The 21,599-nt window shown below is 37.6% G+C and overlaps 1 protein-coding gene across 1 annotated transcript; it reads right to left on the bottom strand.

Moving 5' to 3' along the window:
- Window positions 1-4,997: 4,997 nt before the first annotated feature.
- FNTA (farnesyltransferase, CAAX box, alpha) lies at window positions 4,998-21,364 on the bottom strand. The gene is made up of 10 exons (XM_014536953.1): window positions 21,145-21,364; window positions 20,140-20,146; window positions 19,965-20,050; window positions 16,195-16,309; window positions 14,741-14,845; window positions 12,179-12,305; window positions 9,898-10,046; window positions 6,935-6,997; window positions 5,906-6,077; window positions 4,998-5,625 (listed from the first exon to the last, which is right to left on the bottom strand). The coding sequence occupies exons 1-10, from the start codon at window positions 21,362-21,364 to the stop codon at window positions 5,503-5,505; spliced, it is 1,167 nt and encodes a 388-aa protein (XP_014392439.1). The 3' UTR covers window positions 4,998-5,502.
- Between the last annotated feature and the right edge of the window lie 235 nt (window positions 21,365-21,599).

Here is a 21,599-nt window from a genome sequence, read left to right as displayed (position 1 = left end):
AAGTGGAAAGGGAGGGGACCAGGAAAGCAACACCATAAAGTTGTTGATGAACTCTTGGGCTCACCCCTGACCATCATTATCTGATGCTAATGGGCATACCACTGGCTTTTGGAACAGTGCTGACGGATAGACTTCTGCTCAGGCCCAGACTAACTAGTGGGTGATGCACATGAGACAAATCCAAAAAGCACTACAAGAAGCTGACAACTGTACTGACTTGGAACATAGCACAGGAGGGGGTTTGGAACTTGCAGCCTACACCTAGATATGGCAAACACTTGTTAAAATAAAAATATTGATATTCTCCATAAGATTTAAACAAGACTCAGAATCTCATATTCTAAATTCCCAGGATACAACCCCAAATTACTAGGCATATGAGTATCCCCCAAATCTCAACTTGCATAGGAAAAGACAGTCATCAATGACAAGAGGACCCAGATGTTGGGATTATCTGACGAGGATATTAAAAGTTATTATAAAAAATGCTCAAAACAATTAAAATAGAAGTTAAACGTGCTCAAAACAAAAATTAACATAGAAAGTATCAGTAAAGAAACATCAGATATTAAGAAGAATCAAACATTTTAAAACTGAAAAATATAAAAACCAAAAACTCACTTGATAGATCCAATAGCAGAATAGAGGTAACAAAGGACAGAGTCAGAGAACTTGAAGACAGATAATAGAAATGAGCCAATCTGTCTAACAGAGAGAAAAAGATACAGAGGTGGTAATGGGGGGAGGGCGGGAGGGTGAACAAGCCCTGGCCTAGTAGCTCAGTTGGTTAGAACATTGTCCTGATACACCAAGGTTATGTGTTCAATCCCTGGTCAGGGCACATACAAGAAGCAACAAGCAACCAATGAATTCATAAGTAAGTGGAACAAATTGATGTTTGTTTCTTTCTCTCTCCTCTCTCTCTCTAAAATCAATCAATAAAAAATGTTTTTTAAAAAGAACAAAACCTCCATCCCCTTTGGGACAAGAATAAAAAGTCTAACATTCTGTCATCGGAGTCCCACAGGAGAAAGTAAATATATATATTTGATCAAATAATGGCTGAAAATGTCCCAAGTTTGATGAAAACATCTCTACAGATTCAAGAAGCTAAGCAAACAGGATAAATCCAAAGATACCCATGCCCAGACACATCAAAATCAAGTTGAAAACTGAAGACAAATTAAAAGTTTGAAAGCAGCCAGAGAAAAATGATGCCTAACCAATCAGTGAACATTCCAATGACAGTAGACTTTTCATTGGAAACCACTGAAGGCTGGAGGAAGTGACAAAAGATTTTTCAAGAAAAGAACTGTTAACCCAGAATTCTATGTCCCGTGAAAATATCCTTCAGGAATGGTGAAATAAAGCCCTTCTCAGGTGAAGAAAAAACTAAGAAAATTTGCAACCAGTGGACATACTTCAAAAGAACTGCTGGAAGAAATTTCTTCAGATAAAAGAAAAATGACACTGGAAAGAAACTCGGGACATCAGGAATGAAAGAAGAGTAGCAGAAATGGAAAGTATCTGGGTACATATAAAAGACTATCTTGAGTTCTTTAAAAAATGTTTGGTGCTTGAATGCAAAAAGTGTAAAATTGTCTGATGGAGTTTCAATCTAAGTTTGTTCATGATAACATTATTGGTGGCTCATTTGGAATATATTGGTTTGTTGGGTTATGTAGGTCTCCCAATTGTTGACATAATTAACTATACAGTATTTAAAAATGGCAATCATTAATAATATCACTTTGATTTCATTAGAAAGGTCTATAGGTATAAGAAGCTGTCAAGCTCACTGTGGTAGATTATTTTCACTTGAAAGCTCAAATTTTCTCACTGGCAAAACTCTCAGTTGTTTTTCTTTGAAGTAACAACAAACTCACTTCATTACTTTTTGAGAAAAATGTATGCCAGCCATCCAAAGTATGAATAACCAGTTTTCAGTTATCTTTCAAGTAAAAATGGCATCCCATGAAAAGAGGCCACATTTGTTGAAAATTGCCCATTAGGAGATGGACCTCATTAGGAGTATCAACGCCTAAAATCATTATACATTTAAATCATGGAGGCTACTTGCCTGACTCCATGCTCACAAAGTATCTTTTTGATAAATTGTCACCTTGTTAAACTTCAGACAGAAAATGTGAAGTGGTTAGGCCAGCGGTTCTCAACCTGTGGGTCACGACCCCTTTGGGGGTCGAACAACCCTTTCACAGGGGTCGCCTAAGACCATCGGAAAACACATATATAATTACATATTGTTTTTGTGATTAATCACTATGCTTTATGTTCAATTTGTAACAATGAAAATACATCCTGCATATCAGATATTTACATTACGATTCATAATAGTAGCAAAATTACAGTTATGAAGTAGCAACGAAAATAATTTTATGGTTGAGGGTCACCACAACATGAGGAACTGTATTAAAGGGTCGCGGCATTAGGAAGGTTGAGAACCACTGGGTTAGGCTGATGTAACTGTTTGGTCTGCTTCTGTTACAGTTCTCAATGTAAACTGGTAAACTGCTGTTAGGCTTTTTATTAAACAGTCTCTATGAGCTTTGAGTCCAATCAATTTGGGGACATTAATTTGATAGTTTCTGAGAGTAAATGTTATCTTATGAAAACTTCTCATAGTTTTTGTATCTGATGAAACTTATGAAATTATCTACATAGGATGATACTTTATGAAAATTTTAATAAAAATCAGAGATTATGGATTCTAAAAACAACAAAAACTAACATGGAAAATATCTATAATAAAAGCATGATATGCTAATTAGTCCAGATGTCCTTCCAGACGACCTTCAGACGAAGCCAGGGCTGCGAGGAAAGCCTGGGTCCTGGTTGCCAGAGGGAAGCCGGTGCCAGCAGCAGGGGGACGGAAGGCCTACTCTTGCATGAATTTTATGCATCGGGCCTCTAGTTAAAAATAAAATGCCATAAATATGTTTTCTCCAGAAAGTATTAAAATATTGTCTTTCTGAATTCTTGAGAAGAGATAATTTTTCTACTCTTTACAATTTCCTTAGTTGTAGTTTACTGCCTTGAACATTGAAAATTCTTTATTGATAAAGGTGTAAATATGTGCAGGTAGAGAACTAGCTTACCACTCCAACGTCTTCCTAGTGTGTCTTCCTGACTTGCATATGCTGGAAAGCTATGAACTACATTTCCCAGATTCCTTTTCAGTTAAGAGTTTTTGATGTCATTTAAGTTCTTTCCTAAATAACATCCTAGATGCACTAAAGTGAGCCTTTACTTTGGAGCTGCATTACATGGGAAGGGAAGCAGATGTGCTCACATGAAATGTGGCAGAGGTGGACAGGATCATTCAGCAGGTTCCTGATCCCAGGCACAGGCAAAAAAAACCTTGATGGTCCAGTTCTGTAGTGTGGCTTTGCGATATATTTCTGGGAAGATCAGGCAGTTATTCTGTGAGCTACCTATATACCTTAATAAAACCTTTGGATTTAAACTAGCTTTAGTCAATTTTGTTACATGTAGTCAAGAACTGACCAATTCAAACTTTAATAACAGTTGCTAAAGTATAACCATTTTTCTGGTTTCTACGGTTTTATGTCAATAGTAGAGGACTGGCGCATGAGTAGGGTCCCTAGGCCTGGCCTGCGATCAGGGCCCATATTCCCTGGCTGCCGGCAGCCACCAGCGTCCACGGCCACCCACCCCTGGTTCCCCATTCCCCATCGGGCGGCCAGGGGGAAGAACCGAGAAGTTGGCTATTTCCGCCTGCTCACCAGCCCCACACCCTGCCGCTGGTCGCCCTGTGTGTGGGGCAACCAGCGGAGCAATTGGGGCCCTGCTCGCTCGCACCCACCTTGGCCTGGCACCACCCACATCCGCCGCCACCCACCCCCTGGTTCCCCGTTCCCCATCAGGTGAATGGAGCCTGCTGGCCAGGGGATGGAACCAAGAGGTTGGCCAGCAGGCCCCGATGGGGGGCTGGGGGGAGGGCTGGGGGCAGCTCCTGCGTTGAGCGTCTGTCCTCTGGTGGTCAGTGTGCATCATAGCAAACGGTCATTTCACTGTCAGGTAGATTTCCATATTACGCTTTTATATATATAGATTTTCTCCCTCAATTGCTTTTCTAAGCTGGGAAAATGTTCCTTATATATAGTTAAATGCTATTTTTAAAAAATATATATTTTATTGATTTTTTTACAGAGAGGAAGGGAGAGGGATAGAGAGTTAGAAACATCGATGAGAGAGAAACATCGATCAGCTGCCTCCTGCACACTCCCTACTGGGGATGTGCCCACAACCAAGGTACATGCCCTTGACCGGAATCGAACCTGGGACCCTTGAGTCCGCAGGCTGACGCTTTATCCACTGAGCCAAACCGGTTAGGGCTAGTTAAATGCCATTTTAAAGAATGAAACTATTTCTGGGAATATATCCTAAAAATCTCAAAACACTGGGTTGAAAGAATATATACACCCCTATGTTCATAGCAGCATTATTTACAATAGCCAAGATCTGGAAAGAGCCCAAGTGCACATCAGTAGATGAGTGGATTAAAAAAAAAACTGTGGTACACTTACACATTGGAATACTACGCGGCCGTAAAAAAAGGAACTCTTACCTTTTGTAACAGCATGGATGGACCTAGAGATTATTATGCTAAGTGAAATAAGCCAGTCAGAGAAAGAAAAATACCGTATGATCTCACTTATATGTGGAATCTAATGAACAAAATAAACTGATGAACAAAACAGAAACAGAGGCATGGATACATGGAACATTCTGACCGCTGTCAGGGGAGGGGGATTGGATGAAAGAAGGTGAAAGGATTAGCTAAAGAATGTATATGTCTAACCCATAGACACAAACAGTGTGGTGATGGCCAGAGGGAAGGGGGCGGGGGCTGGGTGGAGATGGGTGATGGGGGACAAAATGGGGACATCTGTAATAGTGTCAACAATAAAAATAAAGTTAAAAAAAGAAAAGAAAAAAGTCAAACTACTATGGCGTTGTTTTAGAATACATCTATAATTTTATTACAAAACCATTCTTTTGGCATTAGTTGGTTACAGTAATAGCAAGATATTGTGAGTGTGGCATAGCAGCTCTGAGTAACAATTGCATTCCTTGCTTCCTAAACCAAAATTCAAGCTACCTCATATCCATTACATATAAGTTATCTGTAATCATTTATGCTGCAAATCCTGATGCATATACCATTCAGGGAGGAGTTGATGCTAAGGGGTTAAAGTAAATGTTGATAAGACTACAAAAGTTCCTATATGGGACTTTTTCCCTTCTCCCTCCCCCCAATTACTTTGCTATAAAATAATCGAATTACTTAGAGCTAGTCTGCATGGCAGCAGCACCCAAGGAACATCGTACTTAGTTCTTGTTAAAAAGCAGTATCTGTGCAATGCATGTTTTACACCACAGGCACAGGGTAGTTTTAAACTCCTGCATTAGAGTCTCTTAAAAAAATAAAAGCAGTCTATCAAGTTCTTCTAGATGGTGTTATTGCTGTACATTTGTTGGTGGGTCACTTTCTGTGCTGTGTTTGCTTTGAAGAGATCTTCCAATATATCTCCAATACTCCTTTCTTATAGTGTCCTTTTCTTTAGCTAGGATTTCACATAACTAAAAATGAAAAACAAACAATTCATTAAAGAAAATGTGTAATTAAATCTTTAGGGCAGATGCTTTTGAGCTAATACAGTTTAACTCAGTCATGTTCAAATGAGATACACCACCAGAGTTGCGTACTATGTTCACTAGTGACGTGGGTATTGCTCTAAACAACAGAAATAGTCCTGCATTGAATTCTCAGTAACTGCTGAAAGGGACATGAATATTAGTGGCACTGGAAAGACCCAATTCTGAGATAGCAAAAAGGAAGTGATGAGTTCCACGAGCTTACCTCTAATGCTTTATTAAGAATGTCCTCCTTGTTGTCACATTGGTTTTCTAGCATATCTTCATAGATGTCCACAAGAAAGGCAATTAGGTAGGGGGAACTATGACTTGGTTGCAAATCAAGCAATTGATTTAATAGATTGGGATATTTGGAAAGACCACGATCCTGCAAAATCCTAAAAAAAGAAATTATTCTAATTTTTGAGAAGAGCAAAAATAGTAGAAAGATCAATAGCCCCTGTGACATAAGCAAGAAAAGGAGACATTTTGAATGAAGTTGAAACTAAATGAAATTCACACAAAATTAAAGCAGAAAACAAATCTTCTTAAAATTAAAAAGTGAAGGAAAACACAGGAGAGTTTTAACTTATCCTTTCAGCTCTCCAGATATCACAGGCCCCTACCCTGCACACACCTCCCAATGTGACCGGGCCACGTACTTTGGCTCTTGGAGACCTCTAAGTGCGACAGGGAGCCTGGGTGTGTCAGTGGCCAGGCAAGGGAAACCTTGTCAGTTTAACAAGTGAGACTTGAACAGGAGATCTCTAGAAGTGAATCAGAGAGGCTGCCTGCATTTGTGCAGTCTGATTGTAAATAGTTGGCCTTGCTTTGCTGTGTTCCTGAGCTGCACATACACTGAGGGTGTGTATTCCAATCTTTTTTTTTCCACTGCCTGAGTCTATATAACGACTTGTCTCAGAGAGAAGAGCACCGGAATAGGTTAGATTTTGTTGCTATAGCAAGCTGTATTCCATTCTTTGACATAAAGACTATAGGATTCATAACTTCAGTTATAATTTATTATTGTTCACTCATGGACTACTCTAAAAACTGGGCTGGTATATGTGCTTGGGAGGTGGAGGGAAGGGTAGAGGACACTGTTCTTGGGTGTTGTCATAATACACTTCTGCTCTCAGAGAAAAACAGAAAAATTTTTAGTATCATTTTGGAATCTGATTATGGAACATAGTTCATAATGCATCATATTAACAGGTTGTATTTTATATAAAACAAGCAAAAAACATCCTCTTACCCTTTCAAGTAGTTCCATGCACTTTCATTATGTGGTACTAGCTTGATCATTTCCAGAGTGTACCTATAAGAAAAAGAGCACAATATGTGTATAATTTTAAGAGCAGTGCAATCATTAGAAACAGTTTTAGTAAGACGGTAGCATAGCTTAGATATGTGCTTTCATTTCTCTCTGAGTGGACTTCGGTACCTCTCTAGGTCATATTTAAGTCTCTCCAGTCTCCAACTGTCAATTCTTTTTGACATAGTTCTTCCCTATTGAATATTTGTATCCAATTCTGGAGAAGGACACTCAATATGAAGGCTCAATTCACAACAGAAAAGAAATTAAAGGAGATTTCCTTTAATTTAGGCTTTCCCTCTGAAGGAAAATGTCAGCTAAAACAAGATTTACCTTTTACTTGTAAAGCAATCTTGGGGGAAAAGTCTAAGATCTACTTATGGCTGTCAAATCCTTAATTGTTGAAAAAGGAGAACTATATAATCTTAGTAAATGCTTGATAAATAGTAACTATTATCAATAGTGCTAGTAGGTTATGTACTCAAATAGAAATATTACCATGATGTATTTAGTGGGGGGGAAAAAAGGCAATGTGTATAATATGATTGCCCAGGTTGCTGTGCATGTTTGTAATGTATTTATAAGGCTTGGAAGGATTCACTACTTGTAGCTCCCTCTAGAATGGGATATGGGCCCTGGCCAGGTAGCTCAGTTGGTTAGAGTGTTGTTCAATATGCCAAGGTTGTGGTTTGATCCCCCATCAGGGCACATACAAGAATCGACCAATGAATGCATGGATAAGTGGAACAATAAACTGATGTTTTTCTCTCTCCCCCTTACTCTCTCTCAAATTAATGGGGAGGGGGAAACACCCCACAATTTTTCAAGAATGGGATATGGGAAGGAGAATAAGAGATTCTGATGTTTAATTTTATACAATTCAGTATAATTCCCCACAAGTAAACTGCACTGCTTTTATAAAAGGGAAAAACTACAGAAAATAATCAGCTACACCTGTATTCTTAGAGTTAAATTTAATTAACTAAATTATAGAAAACTACTGCTACTCTTAGCATCTTAAATATTTCTTTTACCTATCTATAGGGTATAATAAACTTTAAGAATGGAAAACTCTTAGATTCTTGGCTGATTATTTTTATTTCTATTTGGTACTAGAAAGCTAGTGATCTTCCTTTAAAGGCTATGAGAGAAGTCTGCATTTTCCAAACTCTTTATATTCAATTTTTTAAATATCTTATTATGTCTAACCTAATGTAGTAGGCTACAGTAAATAAGAAACATATACTATTTTGAAACTCCCTAATTATTAATTGGATTATTTCAAGGTAGAATAACTTTGGCAAGGAAGCTATCGAACTTTCTGAAGGATGATGCTTTGCTTTCCTTCAGAGCATCCTTTTCCTAATCCTCACAACGGAATACCAACTATAAAAGGAAAAAAAAACAGAAGCTGTTAATTAACTTTCACAATTAAAATTATGATTATGGTCTCATGAGACTATAAAAACAAACATGTTTAAATTTAAATCAGACTACTGAGACAAAATAGACAAAAGTCAGAAAAGAGGTGCCTATTGTTTATGGATATACAGACATATTCATGCCAATTCAGAAATTTCTGGCTCTTATAACAGCCTTATGCTTGCTAGACTAGTAATTTTCAACTGCAGACAACTGTGCTCCCGAGGGGACATCTGGCAATGTCGGGGGACATTTCTGTTTGTCACAACTGGGGAGGGAGGGTTACTACTGATCTACAGACGCCCCTCGACTTATGACAGGGTTATGTCCCGATAAACCCATTATAATTGAAAATATTTTAACTCAAAAATGCATTTAATATACCCAACATACAGAACACCATAGCTTAGTCTAGCTGGTTTCTACTGAATTGTACTGCTTACAACATCTTTTATTTAAAAAAATCTTTATTGTTGAGAGTACTACATATGTTCCTCTTTTTCCTCTACTGATCACTTCTAGCCCACCCTCAACCCCCACCCCTTTCACAACATCTTAAAGTTAAAAAATCATAAATTGAGCCATCATAAGTCGAGGACTGTAGTATAGGGTATACAGGCCAGGTATGCTCCACATACTACAATGCACAGGACAGCCCCTACAGCAAAGATTTATCTGGCTCAAAACCCTGCACTAGAGCCCTAACCGGTTTGGCTCAGTGGATAGAGCAGGGGTGGGCAAACTTTTTGACTCGAGGGCCACAATGGGTTCTTAAACTGGACCGGAGGGCCGGAACAAAAGCATGGATGGAGTGTTTGTGTGAACTAATATAAATTCAAAGTAAACATCATTACATAAAAGGGTATGGTCTTTTTTTTTTTTTAGTTATATTCATTTCAAACGGGCCGGATCCGGCCCCCGGGCCGTAGTTTGCCCACGGCTGGGATAGGGGATCAGCCTGCGGACTCAAGGGTTCCAGGTTCGATTCCGGTCAAGGGCATGTACCTTGGTTGCGGGCACATCCCCAGTGGGGAGTGTGCAGGAGGCAGCTGATCGATGTTTCCAACTCTCTATCCCTCTCCTTTCCTCTCTCTAAAAAATCAATAAAAAATACATTTAAAAAAAAACAAACAACAAAAAACCCTGCACTAGAATAACATGGCATCAGGGGACTATTATCTAACATACAAAAGAATTTAATACGATAGTTTTAAACAAAGCTTCCTAGACACTATGAAATCTGATTTCTTCTCAATCTACAGTAACAACAGTATTTCAAGAAAGTTAAGACATTACAAAGCAGAGGTATACTATATACTTGTAAATTTATCATTATCAATTTCATCTAAGTATTCTGTCCTATTAGTTCCATGAGGGTAAAAGTGGGACAGTCCTGATCTTTGCTGTCTCCCCAATACCTGACATATGGTAGGCACACAAATATTCTTTTACTGAGTGAACAAGTGAAGGAGATTACTAACTGGACTTCTCTTTCCAATACAGCCCGATCATTGTAGCCAGTGGTGTTAGAAATTACGAAGTATCTTTGGTTCCAGACAGAGTTATTTCTCACATCCTCTTTAAGAAGTTGGTCTACATACTGCAGCTCATTATCCCAAAGTTTAAATTCCTAAAAGAAAATAAATAATAAAACATTCAATTAGAAATGTCCCATTATTTATAAACAATAAAAATTAATCAAATTTCAGCAAAGATAAGTAGGTCTAACTGAAGATGTGGGACTCAGCACACAGTTGGAGGAGAATGACAGTTGCAGGTCAAGCAAATGCAGTGGGAAAGAAAAGTAATCAAAGACAAGGGATTGGTTATGAGGGATGAAAATATCAGGAAGAGAGAGCAGCCAAAGCAGCCTGTAATTCAGTACCATCTTCTTGAGAACAATCCAGGTAACATGATGCACGTTTATGCTATTTGAGCCCAGAATTATTCTAAAGGACTAAATCAAAAGCAAAAGAAGTATATTTAACTAAAATCTTATGCATTGTTTATGGTGAAATTTTAGAGGAAAATAAACCGCACCAAACTTAGTAAGAAAATGGTTAACTACAACATATTAATTTGATGTGATTAATCTGATATTAATACATTAAATAAAACAAAATATTCAAAATGCACACATATGACAAAATTACATTAAAATAGATGTAGAGAAAGACCCACAATTAGGTTTAGACAAAGTTTTCACATTATAAAGCTGTTTTTTAATATATTTTTTAAAGTCCTCACCTAAGGATATGTTTTTATTGCTTTTTAGAGAGAGAGGAAGGGGGGAGAGAGAGGGGGGGGAGGAGAGGGAGAGAGAGAGAGAGAGAAACATTGATTAGTTGCCTCTGATACACGCCCTGACTGGGGATGGAACCTATAACCTACGTATGTGCCCTGCCAGGAATCCAACCTGTTTTGGTGTACAGAACAACACTCCAACCAACTGAGCCACCCGGCCAGGGCAAAGTTGTTTTAATTTTTTAAATTAAGGAGAAAGGCCCTTGCCAAGTAGCTCAGTTGGTTAGAGTGTCATGCTGATACGCCAAGGTTGTGGGTTCGTTTCCAGTCTTGCACATAAGAACCAACCGATGAAATGTATAAATAAGTGGAACAACAAATGGATGTTTCTCTCCCCACCTCCTCTCTCTCTTTAAAATCAAGAAATAAAAAATTATAATATGAAACAAACAAAAAAATTATGGAGAAGAGAACCCATACAGAGAATTTGGAAAAAAAGTAGAATGATCAAAACTTATAAATGCTAAAACAGTCAGAGACGTTAACTATGAAAAAGCTTGTGGAATTATATTTCTTATGTTTTAATCGAAAAAAAGGTAGAAATTCATAAAAAAAATACTGAATACCTTAAAAAATGTATCCCTTTATTCAAATTTAGAAAAGTTTAAAATTTCAAATAAAAAATAATTTAATGACATAATCTTGGTATAATGAATAGCGCAGAAAGTAGTAATTACTGGGGAAAATTTCACAGAAAACAATGCTAGAATTGTTTGATAGAATAAATTAAATGCCCAGAGTGGGACTCCTAACTATTCTCTTCTATTCAAGATTTAGCATAAAATGTTAACAATTGGGCGGCAATAAAATATATAATAGTTACTGTAAAATCATATTCCTAAGTTTATATATGCAAAAACCTTAGTGTGTATGATGCTCTTGTTAATTAAAATAACGAAGTTGTGCCGAAACCGGTTTGGCTCAGTGGATAGAGCGTCGGCCTGCGGACCGAAAGGTCCCAGGTTCGATTCCGGTCAAGGGCATGTACCTGGGTTGCGGGCACATCCCCAGTAGGAGATGTGCAGGAGGCAGCTGATCGATATTTCTAACTCTCTATCTCTCTCCCTTCCTCTCTGTAAAAAATCAATAAAATATATTAAAAAAAAAAACCACACACAAAAAAAACGAAGTTGTATTAAAAAATTAGAACTACTTTTTCTATTCAATTTGTTGGCAAATATAAGATGTGATGTATATTCAACCTAAATATCGTTACTATTATTCTTCTTTAATATAAAGCTACTCATGAATATATCAAGAAATTATAAAGGTTAACCAACATGAAAAGTGTCAGATAACTAACTTAATAATAATGATATACATATTGTGTTTATATGTATATACATAAACTACATGTATGTTTCAGTTCAGAAGTATACTTACAATTTAATAATTTTAATTATTCAATTCAGTTAAAAAATAAAAAATTGGAAAACATTGTGATAAGAAAGACAATACCTGAATAACCCACTGTCGATGCTGCCAGGCATGATAATTCTTTGCATCCTGATTAAGAATATCAGCAATAAACTCAAGCTCCTGAGATGGATCTTTTAGCCACTCCACTAATACTCGCCTATGATGCCTAAAGCCGGTGAAAAAGGGAGAGAAGTTTTGTATGAATTTATTCTGGAACTAAAGTAACAGTTGCATGTGCTGTGCTAGGTGATGTGAAGGGACACTGAAGAAAGAGAAATCATCTCTAATTCTCAAGGCTCTGCTGGAGAGAAAAGGTAACAAAAAAGAAACACTAAGAGAAAAAATTTCAGAATACTAAGTTGAAAAACATAAAACAGTGATTTGTGATTTTTGTATAAAATGAAATCAAATAGTTTACAGCTTAAAGGAGGTTTAAAGTCTTTTAACAACCACAAAATTCTATCAAAGACCAATGGCATAAGACTATAGGATATATATTTTATCAAGTTTGAAGCTCCTCTGGTTATAAATAGACTGCCAGTTTTCCTTAAGTCCAAAGTGTCACCATACAAGCAAATAAATGCTCATTTCACTAGTTTGTGGGCAGAATTGTAGCTATGATAAGTGACAAATCTGTCAAAAGAGGAGTTTTCCATGTTGAGAAAACAAAACAAAAAAAAACTATACCTGACTAGCAACTTGCTATCCCTTCTTTTCTCAACAGCCAACCCTCATCTCCCATTTATGATTCGCCCCACTATGTGCCTTCTTTTCTCTTCCTACCACTTCCCTCCTGCCCATCCAGTCACCACCCCACCCAGGTGGGAGGACTCTCATGCCAAGATCACTAACTCATACCCACCTAATTAACAAACCCGTTGGTCATCTTTTAGTCCTTACTTTCCTTGACCTGTCAGCAGTTTTGAAACCGTCATCCACTCCTTTCTTCTTAAAACTCTCTCTTCTCTTGGTTTCTGTGATGACACTAACTTTTGGTTTCCTTGCTCAGTCATCCTGGAATGCTTCTTAAATGATGTTCACTGGTGTTCTATCCTCAGCCTTCTCCTCTAATTCTCCCTGAGCATCCTCATCCATAGCTATGACCTCAACTCCAGATGAGCATTTTTCAACCATGTGCTGGACCACAATACATAGGTTTTTCCATAGGCACATCAAATCCCATTTGTCCAATACTGGATCCATCTCTCTTCCCCAGAAATGTGCTGCTTTGTCTTACAAATTCCCCGGTGGTTGGCACCACCATTCACCCAGTGGTCAAGCCAAATATATATATTGACATCATTGTTCATCACTCCTCCAATAAATTAAACTTCAAACCTGTTGCTTCTGTCTGCAAACCCTCTCTCGAATATATCTTTCTCTCCCCTAAACCCGCTCCACACCCTCTCTTAGCCTATACCAGTGCAACGGCCTACCAGGGCTGAGAACCTATTCCATCTAAGCTCCACCCTATAGTCAGGGTAAAACTTCCAAGACACAAAACCAACCGCATTACTTCCTTAATTAAAATTTGGCAATAGCTCTCCAATGCCTAGGATCAAGTCCACACTCCTTACTAATGTTCATAAGGGTCTTTATGATCTTATCCCATTTACTCTAATCACATGGAGTTATACAACTCCCTGAGTGCATTGTGCTCTTTCATGCGTCTCCCCAGAATATTTTTTGTCCCAGAGGTTGTTCCTCTCAGAAATCAACCTTAAATCTCAGGCATAAAGATAGGCATGTGTCGATCATTATATTGAAAAAAAAAATGGTGTAACTCCTGCATTTTGAGCAGGCAGTGAGTGGCATAGAAAGTGGAGACAGTTGCTTCTGCTACTTCACTAGCTTCACAACCATCTCCTCCAGCTCACTACCATCACCACCATCACCACCACCAACACCACCTCCTCTTCCTTCACCAACATGACCTGCACTACCTCCTCCTTCTCCACAACAGCTTTCATTCATGGAGTACTCACTGTATCCTGGGTACTGTTCAAACTCGTTCTTTGTCCGCTGCTCCATTATTTACCTCTCTTTTCCCATTGTATTCTGCTCCCCTCACAAATACTAATCTATACTCTTGTGTAAACGTAGGGGTTTAATTTTTAGAACAAATATACTCTGTGAAAAACTATCATTATGTTTTTCACACTACACTGTAAAATAACTGGTTTTATTATTTGCTTTTCCTTTTAGATTGTATCTGGTTCATCTTTGTATCTCCAACATCAGTATAAATATTTTAAATTAAAAAAATACAAGATCAAATACCAAAAAGGCATTTTTTAACACAAAGAAAATATTTCAGATTTTTTAACTCAAATTCTTTTCTGACTCCAGCACTATTACACGCTAGCTATTTTAAATAATAATAATAGCAAACATTTTAGTGTTAACCACGGGTTAGGCACTACTTTAAACACTAAAAAAATTGTCTCATTTAATCCTCCTAACAACCCTGTGAGGCAGGTAACATTAGCTCCAATGCAAAGTACTAAAATTATAAAGCAACAAACAATTCCCTATATTTGCATCACCCATTGGCAGGTACTATCAGCATAGTAACATGTCTCCCTCCTATTTTCATCTTACCAAACTTGATAGTTTTTGGGCTGTTCTTCAATTATTGCAGTGATGTAGCTCATTTCCTCATGGAGATCCTTTTGAAGCGACTTTAAGAGAACTCTCCGGAAATGCCTATAACAAACATCAAGCATTCAAAGTCTCATACTCCACATAAATCGCCTCCTCACAGTATCAAATAAAGCTACAAGACAACAGAATAAGACTTTTTTTTTTTTTTTTTTGGTCTAAACTCCTACATATATCTGGTCATTGGGAGAATCAAGCATTTAAAAGTAATTTTTTTCTTCTCATCCTCCCAACCCCTCTCTTTGGGCAACTATCAGTTTGTGCTCTACAACTACGAGTCTGTTTCTGTTTTATTTATTCATTATTTTGTTTTCTTTTTGATTCCACATATACATAAAATCATATGGCATTTGTCTTTCTCTGTCTGACTTACTTCACTTAGCATAATACCCTCTATGTCCATCCATGTTGCCACAAATGGCAAGATTTCATTCTTTTTTATTGCTGCATAATATTCCACTATGCATACAGGGTGTGGCAAAAGTAGATTTACATTTGTAATACAAATAATACAATAATACAAGAATAAACTTTCGCATACTCACAACTGTAAGTCTACTTTTGCCCATTGCTGTATATACGGTACACTACATCTTTATCCATTCATCTATTGATGGACATCTAGGTGCTTCCATTTCTCGGCTGTTACTAGTAATGCTGCAAGGAACATAGATGTGCATGTATCTTTTCAAATTAGTGTTTTTGCTTTCTTCAGATAAATGCCCAAAAGTAGAATTGCTGGATGATATGGCAGCTCTACTTTTAATTTACTGAAGAATCTCCATAAGAGTTAAGCATTTTGAAGTAAAAATAGCAAAAGGCAAAAAATGTGACATACAAGAAAAGACAACCAACTAATGATTATTTTTAGGTAATAATCTGGGGTTACCTGTGTTGTATTACTAGTACACAAGAATCAAAGACATCTCTTTCCCTGTATGGTAACCTTGTTCATTTAGATAATTATTTATATAATAGTTCATTTAGATAATTATTTATATAATAAATTAATTCCATTACAAACATTATCACATATTCTACTTTTAAAACCACCACAAAAATGCTACTTATAAATAAAACAAGTGTAGTGGACAGTGAATTCTGTATCTTCCACAGAAGGAAAAGATAAATGAAAACAAAATTAAGCATATTATTTAGAATATACAGTTTAATTCAAGAAAAAAACAGCTCGAGTTGCTACCTCTGAGGAGTGGGACATTGGTAGTGAGAAGGAATGGGGCAGAGGTTGCTATTTTTCATTCAGTCTCTGACTTCTAAATTCATATATGAATTATTATTTTGACAAAAGTTAAAGTTCAGTTAAGAAGAAGAAAAGCCATCTAAACTAAAACATGAGACATTTAAACAGAAAATATTAATAATGTATTACCTACCACACTGTATAATTGGCTGCATTTAACTCTATAGCATCTCTGGTTAATGTAAAAGCTCGCTCACTTCTTTCATCACGCTGCAGAACGGCCCGGAAATAATCATAAACATCTCTAACTGTAAATAGTACAAAACTGCATTAGGACTATCTTTCTTGTTCAAAACTACCATTATAGTATAAAATGTTGTTATATCTTACAAAGAAAGGTATTTTACTGCATTACTTAGAACAATAAGCAAAAGAAGTCAAATGATTGTGTGAATACCACCCTGAAAATACTTTAGTATCACAAGCACAAAGTTTCTAAAACTTGTGGTTTTTTTTCACTGAACATTGTTTTTGAGATCTGTCCATGTTGTAACAGATCTAGATCCTCTTAATAGTTATATAGTAGTAAACTGTATGACAATAATACACTTTATTTACCCACTAGAGGCCCGGTGCATGAAATTTGTGCACTTGGCAGCGGAGGGGGGGGGGGCCCCTCAACCTGGCCTGTGCCCTCTCACAGTCTGGGAGCCCTCAGGGGATGTCCGACTGCTGCAGAGGCGGGAGAGGCTCCCGCCACCACCACTGAGTTCGCCAGCTGTGAGCCTGGCTTCCAGCTGAGCGGTGCTCCCCTGTGGGAGCACCCTGACCACCAGGAGGCAGCTCCTGCGTTGAGTGTCTGCCCCCTGGTGGCAGTGTGCATCATAACAACCAGTCATTCTGCGATTTGCATATTAGCCTTTTATTATATAGGATTCTCCAAAACATGGATATAGAGGAGGGAATAGAGGTACAGAGGTTAAATTTAAATAATTTGTTCACGGTGACAGTAAAATGAAGTTAGAATGGGAACCAGGTAGTAATAAAATCTGGATAGTCATTCATAACCTCCTAGTATGTCTTCTGATGCCATATGCCAGAGCAAATCCAGAATGTATTATAGAAGCAGCACTTCAAGGTTGTAAGATATGGGCATTTTCCAGTTTTACTAGGTATACCACACTGCTTTCTAAAATGGCTAAAATATGAAAACTACCATCAGAAATACATGTATCTGTTTATATGTCCTAATACCTGATATCACAGGTTTAATCTTTGCTATTCAATTCATGGGTAGAAATAGCATCCCCATTTTAATTTGCACCTCTCTCATTCTTAATGACAATAAATTTTTCCCCTCTACTTAATGGACAAGGAAATTTTCTCTTCTGTGAACTATCAGTTTATACCCTTTGTCCATTTTTTTAAATCCTCACCTGAGAATATTTTTTCCATTAATTTTTACAGAGAGTGAAAGGGAGGAAGTAAGAGGGGAGAAAGAGAGAGACATCACCCAGACCGGGGTTGGGAAGTGAACCTGCAACCGAGGTACGTGCCTTTGACCAGGGATCGAACCCAAGTCTCCTAGTTCTTTGGGCTGATGCCCTAACCACTGAACCAAACCCACTAGGGTCCCCCTTGGCCCATTTTTTAATGTTTGTTTCCTTAACCTTTTGTAGGAATTTCTTACAAAGTTCTAAATTATCAATCCTCTGTTTTATATGGTGTATCTTCTTCCACAATGCTGTCTGCCTTTCAATTTATTCATGTCTTCTTATACACATTTTATTTATTAAATTATCAATCCTCTGTTTTATATGGTGTATCTTCTCCCACAATGCTGTTTGCCTTTCAATTTATTTATTCATGTCTTCTTATACACATTTTATTTATAATATATATATTTTATTGAATCTTTTACAGAGAGGAATGGAGAGTGATAGAGTTAGAAACATCGATGAGAGAGAAACATCGATCAGCTGCCTCCTGCACACCCCCTACTAGGGATGTGCCCACAACCAAGGTATATGCCCTTGACCTTGATTTTTTTACAGAGAGGAATGGAGAGTGATAGAGTTAGAAACATCGATGAGAGAGAAACATCGATCAGCTGCCTCCTGCACACCCCCTACTAGGGATGTGCCCACAACCAAGGTATATGCCCTTGACCGGAATCGAACCTGGGATCCTTCAGTCTGCAGGCTGACGCTCTATTCACTGAGCCAAACCGGTTAGGGTTCTTATACACATTTTAAATTTTGATATATTTATATATCAATTTTTGATCGATAATTCATATTTCATTATATTTTCCTTTGTGGTTTGTAATCATAATATATGTAAGAATTTAAAATGTTGATTTACTTTTTTATCTTGCAGAAAACATCTTATTATTTTTAATAAGAGACATATATGATTATATCAGTTTTCTCCAACATCTTTGTTATAGGTACCTTATGAATATGAAAAAATTGTGGTTTTTCATTTCTCTGATCACTAGTTTGGTTAACATCTCTTTGTAGATATTCTCTATTTCCTCTAGTATTATATCTTCACATATAACATCTTACCATGTGAAAGTTTTTTATTTTTTATACAGTTTTATCTTCTGATCTTTTCTTTAATCAATTCTGTCTTATAACTTGCTCACTAATACCTTCTTCACTCCACGAATGAAAGATTACTCTCTAATATTTGCTCCTAGTATGTTTGTAATTTTGTTCTGGAACTTTAATTCATCTGAAATTTATTTTCATGTAAGCTATGAGATAGGGATATAATTTTGCTTATATCCAAATGCATAGCAAACTGTTACAAAAACATTTGATTAATCTATCTTTTTCATACAGGTATGAGATATCCTTTTTAGCAAATATTAAATTCTCATTTATACTGATGATGTATTTTTAGATTCCTTATTAATCTATTTCTGTTCCAGTTCCACATATTTTTAGTAATACATTTTCATATTTTGTAAGGCAAACCCTTACACCATTATTCTTCTTTTCAAACATATCTTGGTATTACTTCATAATAAATAAATAAGAAACAATTAGTGCCTTTTGTAACAGAGGAATGATCTTGGATAACAAAGCCTTAACTGAAAGAAATATATATATATATGTACATACATAAAACTACAGAACTAGCATTCCATTTTATTCATTTCACTTCCCTAGAACAACTAACAATTAACATTTGCATGACCTTCAATGTACAAAGCATTTTCACATTCACTATGAAAGAATGATATTGTGTCAAAGAAAATAACCCATTCATTTTAGTATCAGTAAATGTATTCCAACTGAGCCTAACACTCATTGCTAAAATATATTTCAAAATGCTCATGTTTCAGCAACCAAAGTTTATTCTAAATAAAACAGTAACTCATTTATGTTGTAGATTAACAACTGTACATGAAAAATACAATCACAAAGTAGCTATTATGTCTTATAATATAACATTCTGCCTTGGCCGGATAGAGCATCGGCCAGTGCACCCAAGGGTGGCGGGTTCGATTCCCGGTCAAGGGCACATACCTGAGTTGCAGGTTTGATCCCCCACCCAAGTGGGGGCCTGTGAAGGAGGCAATCAATTGATGTATCTCTCTCACATTGATATTTCTCTCTCTCTCTCTCTCTCCTCTCCCCCCCCCTTTCTCTTCACTTCCTTCCACATGCTCTAAAAATCAATTGAAAAAATATCTTTGGGTGAGGATAACAAAAAAACACAAGAAATAATGTAACAACATTCATTACTTATACTTAGAATATGTCCACTCTTTGGACAAAATAAAACACTTAGTCATGTAAATAAATTATAAAAAACACAAAATTAGCTTATCATAGTCATTTAGATCTTTGTCAGACAAAAATCTATCATTTACCTAGCCATATAGTTGTGAATTTCAACTCTGCTACTAAGTTTGACTTACAGACCTTTTCCTAATAAAAATAAACTTACATTTTTCACTATAAATGATCTGGACCACTGGATTGGGGCCATCGTTCTGTGGCACTGGCTCTATATCAGCCCATTCTGCTCTGTCTCTGAAATATATATATATTTTCAGTGATTATATTCAAGTATGTAAGAAAAAGAACTCTGGTATTTTTAAAATAGCAACAATTACACTTACATTAATACTAGTAGCTTTTAAACATCTTAATGTAACTACGGTTGGATTCTTCATGACCAAGTTTTGCCACTTTGCTTTACATGTTCAACTTTAAAATAAAAACAATGTGAATAATCTTCCAAATAAAATAAATTAACAGTTTTCAAATGTAAGATTTTTATGTAAGTGGAAAAACATGTTTTGGCAGCACGGATACAATAGTTTTAAATTAGAAATCAATCTAATTTATTGGTCTAATAAGACTCTTTGGAGTTAGTATTTTTTAAAAACCGAGTAACAATGTACTAGGAATTGACATTTTACAATCAAGTCAGCACTATTAACTTACTGTACAACCGGCTGAGTTGAATTTTGGCTCTACCACTTACAGCTGTGCGACCTGACCTTACCTAACCTCCCCGGGCCTCAGTTTCTTCATTTATAAAATGGAGATGATAGTATCACCAACCAAATTTAAAAGACTGTTTGGAGGATTCAGTGAGATAACATGTCAAGCACTTAAAACGTGCATTCAATGAATACTCCCATTATCGATGCTAAAACAACAGTGGATACCACAGGCATTTCTGCGTGACCTGCCCAGTGTGAACCCTCTTTACTTATATTCTTTTCCTTTCACGTGTTTTTCAGTTCTCTACACCCATCAGCTACTGACAGCAAAGGCTCGGTGGCGGCCAGACAATCCCGAAATTGTGTCCACTAGGGAGACACAGGGGAAGCAGCCACCAGGGGTGAGACATGGGAAAAGGAAGGCTGTCATTCAGTCCCCGGGAGAGGAGAGACAGCCGCGCGAATGAGCTGAACTACAGCTTATTGTGTATTTCACAATTCAGACAGGGGGTGGGAGGGTTATGGGGTCCACCCCACCCAATTTAAAACATGAACAATGAGACAGGAACAAAAGCTGGATAGCGACTTGCACTCATTCATAAAAACAAGGCAAATAAGCAGCCTAATGGATTTACCTAGAACTACAGGAGAAAAAAAAAGACAAAAGAAAAATACGACCTAAGGACTTGTCACTAGCCTCTGTAGGTTCAACTGGGCCAGGGAACAGGCGTGAGCAGAAAACCACGAGCTGACGGGACGGGACGGGCGTCGGCGGAGACGCGGAGGGAAGGCGAGGCGGAGAGGACGGGCGTCCAACATCCTTCCCTCCGCGTAGCCCCACCAGGCGCCGAAGGGAACGTCCCGGCCCCGAGGATCCTACACTCGCTCTCCCCATGTCCGCAGAGCGACCCACGCGAGGTCCTTACACCCTGTTTCTAAAGGGAGCACATCTGTAACTGATGGAAACATTTCCTGCCAGATTCCCAAAATGCGCCCGCCCCTCCGGGCTGCAGTCAGACGGCTCTCGGGCTGTCCTGTGGGAGCAGGAGCGGCGCGGGAGATTTCTTACGTTCCCGAGCCCGGGCACCGACACGGCCCGAGAGGGAGTGCGGTCCAGTGCGCACGGCGGT

The sequence above is a fragment of the Myotis brandtii genome, unplaced genomic scaffold, assembly GCF_000412655.1.
Source record: "Myotis brandtii unplaced genomic scaffold, ASM41265v1 scaffold103, whole genome shotgun sequence".
Classification (NCBI taxonomy): domain Eukaryota; kingdom Metazoa; phylum Chordata; class Mammalia; order Chiroptera; family Vespertilionidae; genus Myotis; species Myotis brandtii.
This window is presented reverse-complemented; position numbering and strand designations above follow the sequence as displayed.